The 8,317-nt window shown below is 45.6% G+C and overlaps 1 protein-coding gene across 1 annotated transcript; it reads left to right on the top strand.

Annotated features, from left to right (window-relative positions):
* The first annotated feature begins 493 nt into the window (after nucleotides 1–493).
* Nucleotides 494–5,199, top strand: LOC149342575 (dynein light chain Tctex-type protein 2B-like). Its single transcript, XM_089544929.1, has 6 exons — nucleotides 494–585; nucleotides 701–834; nucleotides 892–961; nucleotides 1,321–1,384; nucleotides 1,474–1,536; nucleotides 1,885–5,199. Exons 1-5 carry the CDS (start codon nucleotides 542–544, stop codon nucleotides 1,519–1,521), a joined length of 360 nt encoding a protein of 119 aa, XP_089401055.1. The 5' UTR covers nucleotides 494–541; the 3' UTR covers nucleotides 1,522–1,536; nucleotides 1,885–5,199.
* Nucleotides 5,200–8,317: the final 3,118 nt, after the last annotated feature.

Raw genomic sequence — 8,317 nt, 5'->3', positions numbered from 1 at the left:
TAGAGCGCACCATGGGGTGTGCGCGCAACCTTAAACTAGATCTACGTTAGTGCCGCCAGGGGGCCAGCTACTCCCATTAGTTCCCCCTTCCTTCGGGTGCTCAGGTTCTCCATCGAATATTCTCGTGACGTTTGCAGTTTTCCTTCCTCCGTGCGTTTTGCCGTGTGTTATATTTAGGCAAGGCGACACGTTCAACACCTATGCGTTTGTTCATCTCTCGGTTTCATCCTAAATAAAGTTGCTGTTCCGCTGTTTTACCCACGACCATGTCTACGGCAAAAGCCGGTCGTGGTTTTATTGATTTTATCCTGCATTTAAGGAAGCAGTTTATTGGCGTTCTAGTGCTTGAAAGTTTGGTGACTGAGTTTATAGAGCACAAGAGAGAAGAAAAGTTTTTTTTTTTTTTTTGGGGGGGGGGGGGGGGGGAGTTCTCGGACCACGAGCACACATGCCGAAATCTCTCATACCTCTACAAGCGGTCAGGTGTCATACGTCTACGTCACGTGTATAATGTTGCTATGACAACGGTGACCAAACTAAAATGGCTGCTAATACCTACGAGTTGCGCTTGGCGCCTGACAAAAAGTAAGTGAAATAAGAAGTCTTCTAATGATTCTGGCTCTGTGTGTGCTACCATAGCATTGCCACATCTCTGTCCAGCCCAGATCTGGGGAGTGAGAACAGGCGCTGTTTTATGCAGGTTTTCAGCCCAAGCAGCCAGGGAATGCGTGAAAGACGTTTTGATGAACCAGTTCGACGACAAAGTTTACGACCAGGGTCGGGTAGCAACATGGACTAAAGAAACGGCGCAAATGATATGTGAGAAGCTTCAAGGTACGTTTAATAAATAAACGCTGTTTGTTGTGCGTCATGCGCTTTATCACATTGCAGACCTGAGCTTCGAACGTTACAAGTATGTGGTACAGGTGGTTATCAGTGAACAACGTGGTGAAGGTGCAAGGTGAGTGGGTAATATTATACGCGAGCGTTCACTGTAACGTCTTGGTGGTGTTAACAGAGGGCCATATAGTGAAAAAGGGGTTTATGGAGACATCACAGAGCTAAACTGGTCAGAAAGTAATAGGAGCCTCATCGTCCTCGTTTGATTTGTCGATTGTAAGGAATTCCCACAATCAGGCTGGTTCGCATTACACAATCAAATGCGATTTTCATTTTTTCTTCTTTGACTGATAGCTTGTTGAAGTTTAAAAAAGAGCCCGAGACCAACAATGCTTATCATATATATCTTTTCAAAAAAACGCGCAATTACTGTCACATACCCCGCGTAAAAATTCATCACTTTTGCGTTCAAATCTGCAGGATGGCTTGCCGTTGCCTTTGGGACTCCGATACTGACGTCTGTATTTCAGAGTTCTTCAATGGCGTAGGTATCTTCTCTAACTGCCGATACGCATTGATTTTCGCTATGGAATATATGTAAGTCGTGTTGTTGTTTTCCTGTTTGTTGCAAAGGACACACTGTTCTGCGCGGCTGTCGTCCTTGCGTCTTATTACTATTAGCGTGGAAAAGTGACGGTAAGCTTTATTTGTCTGTGCATGCTCTTGTACTCTTTTTTTTTTACCTTAGTTTAACTTACCACTCACCCTTGCCTGCATTCAGTGTTTTTGAAGCGCCAACGCAGTCGTAAAGTACAGGATTCTCAGACATATGTATTTGTGTTTTTGTTTCTTCTTTTCCTAATTAAGCGTGTAATAGAACTTACTTCTTTAGGATAATTTGAGATTGCTGTGCGGCTTAATAAAGGAGCAGTCATTCATTAGGGAGCAATTATGTTGGTTAAGCTGTGACCCCGTACTCTGTGTACTCAAATTTGTACTAATATACATTAGGCCTGTCTGCAGTTACCCTTCTGCCTTTTCCAGCGGTGTGCTTCCTTTTCATCCCTTGGATTCTTACTGCATCGGGCGACGAGATGGCAGCAATCATCTTGGCAGCGCGCATGGCCAAGATGACTTACTGATGGGGACAAAAATGTCCAGGACTCGCCGCTGGAGAACCAACAATCATCTGATTTCATTTTCACGCATTTGATAACTCATATCCAACTTTCACGTCTGCAAGTGCGGTCTGAAAACCCCAGCCTAGAAGAAAGCTATTGTCCTCAGGATTTTTGTTCCCGGTAGTACATTTAAAAACGTAATGGCTACGGCAGATCTTACGTTTTCGGCAGATCTGGTATTTTAAAGGGGCCCTGCACCATAATCTGAGTGCATTGTTTTGCTTCCTTGTTGTAATTGTTGAGTTATGGCGACGCTATTACCACCGGTCATATCACGCATATTTCTGTATTTAATATTTTAAGTTGCTCGAGAATCAAAATCATGGCACTGACGGCGTCGGCACACAGCGGTGGTCTTTTTAATTTTTGCAGCGGATATGACTTCAGCTATGGTGGCTCAGCTGGCGGGCGATTATGATTGGATGAACAACTAATAACAAGCTAATTGTGTTCGTGAGCAAAAATATCATGTTTTGTTGTGTCCTTTTATATTAAATTGAAAAAGCTAGCATCTTTTCTTACGCAAAAGCATTTCAAAGCTTGTTAGAAAAAAAAGCCCCAGCAGAGGCGCTGGCTATTACTTTGCATCAAAGAACTTCGTGGCCTCCTGCTGCGCCGCTCTGCCCAAGCTCCGCCCACAACCGGTGTCGCACTTCGCCGCCGTGCAGCAGTGCCTGAGCGCGGCTTGGCTTGGTATACAAATATCGCAAGGAAAGACAAGATCGCCTTGTTATCAGAAAGACTGCCAGCTATACTCGAGCAGCGACAAAGCATGCCTGCTTATGTTGCGAGCTTACGGCAACGGCACCGCTCGCGGGCGCTCTGGGCGACGAGCTCTGCTGCTGCCTGGCTGCCGTAGTCGTCGCTAGGCCTATAGCTCGTTTAGCGTCGAAGCCGCAGCGGCCGGCGCTTCGGAAGGCGCCTGCGCTATAATAAAAAGCCTACTCTTCACACCGCTTTTCTGTCAACAGCATTATCTCGCAATAAAATAATAGCGTGGTCAATTTCCGCAACGCCCTCAGCAGCGGAGCTAGCGGGCGCCAGTCGAGACGGACCCCGTCGGGTCAGAGGCAGCTGCGAGGCGGTTCTCGCAACAAATTCGCTCGTGCCACAGTTGTCCCTTTTACCAGCAACTCGGTATTGGCTAGTGACCCAGAAAAATTTATGACGCCGGCAGACGGGATCCCGTCTGCCGGCGTCCAGGCTGGCCGGCCAGCAGGCTCGGCTTACTTCACGTTCGCACAAGAAAATACAAAAACAGCCATGCTACCTGAAAGGATGCTTTCTAGATTCGAGCAACGACAGCATGCCTGTACTAGAGTGGAGCTTTCGGCTCCTTCGCTCCGTCTCAGTCTAGCGCCCACGTGCTTGTACCCATGGAAACGACGCCGTCAGCGTCAGCAGAAACCATGAGAAGCTATTTTCCGGGACGTTGTGGTGACGTGCTAGTGCACGCTGTTTCGATTGGTCTCGCCGCGTGTCGTCATTGGATGAGTGAAACGGCAAAGAGAAGACCGGGAAAATTTGAGTCTAGGGCAATTTTTTGTTTGCTTGTATTTTGAAAATTCATTCCTTAATAACTCCCGTTCTAGTGCACCGATTCCAGTAATTCTTTTTGATTCGGTATCTGCGTGTCATGAAGAAATCATTTAAAGCATATGAAAAAAGCGTTGCTGGGCCCCTTTAAATTTGACATCATATTTTTCAAACAGCTTCCTCCGCATAGCTTCGAAGTGTAATTTTTATCAGGGAAGCTCTCATAAGGTCATTATCTGACCTTGGTGGCTTGTGTATATTAAATGTTGAGCCATATATATGCTGCTGCATCTTGAAATCTCTCTCCCACGGTGAAGTTGGGGAGTAGTTACTCATTAACATCCACCGGGACGCAGCCATACGACCACAAAGAAAACCTACACATCTTTCTCCGAAGCTTCGCTGCTTAACGAACCCGAGACCACCGCTTGTCTGGGGTAGCCGCTCTACCAGCTAAGCAAACCATGGGACCGCTAGCAGATGGTAGGGCGACGCCGAATTGATTAGCTTGAAGCGGCAACGGTATTTCGGTAAGGGTAAGGTTTGAGGGCTTTAATGTCCCAGCTTTAAAGCTGCACTTGGGTAAGCTGCATGTGGCCGCCGCGGCCGCGATTTCCACCCATAGCCTTGTGGTCGGCAGCTAAGTGTCATATAGAAGCCTTTCATCTGCCTCTCGCTCCCCACATCTCGTCATCTTGCACATCTTCGGCTCCAGGTCAGGGTCAGCAAACCTTCATGGTATGGGCATTACTGCCTTTTGCTACCCATGCATGGCTGGGCCAACTGCCAAGATTGCGAAATAAATTATTATTATTATTTTTATTATTATTATTATTATTATTATTATTATTATTATTATTATATCCAGGAAAGATGTAGAGTCGAGCCCGGATATGTCGATTTTTCAAATTATTCAATATACCCAACACACCTTCAAAGTAGTGTGTAAAAGTAAAGGAAAGTCGCCCAATATATCGCACTCCAATTTAGCTGGTCATTTGATATATCGAACGGTTCGTAATGCCTCTGTAAGTGGGTCTTTTCCTAAAATCGCTCTTCGATCAGTTCTCGCGCGCGCAGAGACGGGTCAACTGCGCGGCCTCGGGCATCTATTGGCAACGCTAGCTGTGAAGCCGCGTGGAGAGATGAACGTGGGGTGTTCTTGAGGCCTTCGGCCTCCTGTACCCAATTTCCCTGCCAAGTCTGTGTAATGCTGTAAAGCCAACCTCATTGCGTGGCGTTATTCGCTAGCTTCCTTGCCGAAGGCGTTGCGGAAGTCAACTGTACCTCAATTTTAATAAGCGGTTATTCTTTTTATAGTGTAGTGCTAATACGATCATACATCTTATGATAGGCAGGGGCTAATTCCAAAGTACCGTCCGCTGCGGATTCGAGGCGAAGCAAGTTAGGCCTAGCAACGCCTAGCGAGCGGCACGCTTTCAGGTTACATATAAGCTTAATGCTGTCATTTGTCCATATATCGACTTATCTATATATCGAACCATTTCGCGATCCCCTTGGAGTTCGATGTATCCGGGTTCGACTGAGTAGCTTTTCTTTGTAGCTGTATGACTACGCTTATACGTGAATACTTTATTTCCTTTTTTTTTTTGCGAGAGCAGGAAGTACACTGATGGACATTTCCCTGCAGGCCAGAAGCTTCGCTTATGTTTCTGATCCTGTACGGCATTAAATACATTGCTCACTGTGTTTATACATGACTGAATTGGCATTGCCTTTATTCTTTTTAATGTATGTCAAACATACGCTCTTCAGCAGAAATCACTTTTCACTCTTCAGCAGAAACCTTTCTGCGATAGAAAGGTTGCTCGCCCTTAGTCGATCGCAAATAAAAAAAAAAAACGCTCTTTACATGATAACGAGACCGCAACCTCAGGATTTGCTTGGTTTGGTTCGACAAACTCTAAAACCTCCTTGTATCTCATCGTTATGCTTTGCGGAGAACTTCGTAAGCCTGTCTGTAGGGCACTGTATTTCATCATTTATTATCTTCTAGCGTTACTCATGGACGCACCTCAGCCCAAATTAAGTGGCCGCATTTTGAGAGCGAAAGCTGTACTCCACGACCAAAGCTGCAAAAGCTGTTTCATCTTTGAATACTGACCTTGAATAAGTAAATTAATATTGCCGTGACTGGGGTTCGAACCCGCAGCGGCGCAAACAAATCAGCTTTGCTGGCCTGTGCACGAAAGCACTATGGTGTCGCCGTCGCCGATCTCGCCTCGTTTTAAACTACAACACACTTAGGCGCTGTGCATTGCACCTCGTCGTCTTCATCAACTAATACTATATACTATCGAACTGACATCGTCGCCAGACGTGCCGACGACCCAGCTAAGCAAACCCTTACGTCAACCAGGCTAAACACATGCTTTCGCACGTCTACTCGGTTTAACTAAATTTGGACCCTACCACTTTTTTTTTATTTTTCTCCTTTTTTTAGTTTTTACATAATTTTCTGCACCTCTTTACTTCGGTCTTTCTCTCCCCAATACCCGTCCCCAAGCAAAGTCGCGAGTCGGCGATTTTTTAAACACCGGCTAAATTCTCTGCTTTTCATTAAAAAAAAAAACCCTCTTTCTCTCTTCGTTTGAATGAGCTCGACTGAACAGGAACTAGTCCTTGAAAGCGAAACCAAGTATTTCTTTTGGAGAGGCGCCAGTGAAGACAGGGATAGAATAAATGTATGAAAGGCAAAGCTGAAAACCTCGGCTTAGAAAATCGCTCTGACAGTCGTGCTTGCTGAGCCCAGTAGTTCAGTAAAACGCCATACTGCAACGCCATGGGTCCCCGCCACAGATGAGCAGTTGTCAGTTGCTGATCATTGCACGTAATCGGAATGTTCATGTCGACGTTTCCATGTCCACAGGCACTGAAACACTTTTGGCGCATCTATTGCAAGTAGCATCAGGCAGCTGTGTTACGAGCAGTCAGTTTTGTGTGAACTTCTCCCTTTATTCATTTTTGAGCCTTTCCAGAGCATGTGAAAATATGTGCTGGCAACTCTGTCATCAGTTCTAGTTCAAAACCTCTGCACGACTATAATTATTGCAACCCAGAACGCTGATGTACACCCAAGAAAAACTAGCGTTGACTGGCCTTGTTATCGTGTGCAGCATGCAGTTTGGTTTGGTTTGGTTTGGTTTATTGGGGTTTAACGTCCTAAAGCAACTCATACTATGAGGGACGCCGTAGTGAAGAGCTCCGGAAATTTCGACCACCTGGGGTTCTTTAACGTGCACTGACATCGCACAGCACACGGGTTTCTAGAATTTCGCCTCCATCGAAATTCAGCCGTCGCGGCAGGGATCGAACCCGCGTCTTTCGGGTCAGCAGCCGAGCGCCGTAACCACTGTGCCACCGCGGCGGGGCCATTAAATAAGGTGACTAACTGTAATAGTTAAAAAGTTTATTGATTAATATATACTATTCAGCACTTCTTAGGTGTATTCTGATGCGCTACGACAATGTTATGCCGAGAAAAGCGTCCTTCTACCTCAATAAGCCTATTTTTAAAAATTGCGGAGCATCTTAGGTGCAGCACCTGGTATTCCTAGAATGGAGTAGTGCATTAGAGTCGTTGCAAGTGATGCAGTCTTCTTTGGTTATATACTCTTTGTTATCTTCGCAAACATCTTCGACTCTAAATAAAGGTCTCGCATATGCACTCTAAGAACCTAGTTCCCTCGCAATACAACCGAAGAACGTCGGGTGACCTGTATCTAAGCGACGACTAGTATTTGCCCAGTACTATATATACCTTGAAGTACATCGCTTCCTGTCATAAAACCTTATACTTGGAAAAATAGGTCATTGTATAGATCGTACACATTTGGGATGGCTTAATATTAAATCTGCCGTACAATAAGAAAAATAGAAAAATTGATTACCTTCGTTTGCCGCGAATTCGATCTCTACCTGGAAAAAAAAAATCATTCCTAAACGAGACAACACATATTTCCTGGAAAGAAACTAATAAAGCCCGTACAGACAATATTACGGAAATTCTGTCCCTCACGCAGTATGCTCTGGATTCGCAGGGTTCAGTGACCCTTTTACGACGCGTACGAAGCTAATTTCGTTTCCCGCTTCTGCAGGTGCATGCGTGCATGTAATTATTCGAACGATGTCAGCTCGTGGCGACCTGGAAGACCGTATGGTATATATATACTTGCCTATGTCGTTCCCATGTGTACACACTTTGAGCCCTTTACGATCGAAGGAGACACTTTGATGGACGTTCGCGTGAGCGAAGTTTGATGAGTCTACGCGAACTATACCACAAGCGTCCTTGTTCTGCTGTAAAAAAACAACGGGAACCATCTAAGTTAGAATGCAGTGCGCGCATTAACAACAGACAGTCGTGCCACGGGGTTGTGCCTTGCGTAACACGCGTGTAGAACGTGTGCCAGCCTTCCCTTTGCAAACTAGGCATCATTAGTGGCTCCGGGCTAACAGCTACAGCCGCAGATCGATCTGATCGACACTCGTGTCTGGCGTCTGCACATCGTAGCAAGCCTCGCCAGACACCAGCTGATGTCATTCACCGTCGGGCGCATTAAAGGGGGGAGAAGGCATAATGAGCGCCCGCGGTTACTTGTTCCTTTGCGGGTACTTGCATAAAAAATAAAAAGAATAAGAGGGAAAGTGGAGCGAAGAAAGAACAAAGGTTTGTTTGATTGCACTTTGGCAAGGATATGTCCAGTTTTGGCGAACATGTTATTCTCTTGCTTTTATTA

The sequence above is a fragment of the Amblyomma mixtum genome, chromosome 5 (assembly GCF_055824585.1).
Source record: "Amblyomma mixtum isolate Tamu chromosome 5, ASM5582458v1, whole genome shotgun sequence".
NCBI lineage: Eukaryota > Metazoa > Arthropoda > Arachnida > Ixodida > Ixodidae > Amblyomma > Amblyomma mixtum.
This window is presented reverse-complemented; position numbering and strand designations above follow the sequence as displayed.

What these genes read in the sequence shown, in the direction of transcription:
- LOC149342575 (XM_089544929.1), top strand. Translation starts at nt 542, where the DNA reads ATGGCTGCTAATACCTACGAGTTGCGCTTGGCGCCTGACAAAAA. An exon ending in CGCTTGGCGCCTGACAAAAA is followed by an intron (nt 586 to 700) that starts GTAAGTGAAATA and finishes TGTTTTATGCAG; the next exon opens with GTTTTCAGCCCAAGCAGCCA. An exon ending in GATATGTGAGAAGCTTCAAG is followed by an intron (nt 835 to 891) that starts GTACGTTTAATA and finishes ATCACATTGCAG; the next exon opens with ACCTGAGCTTCGAACGTTAC.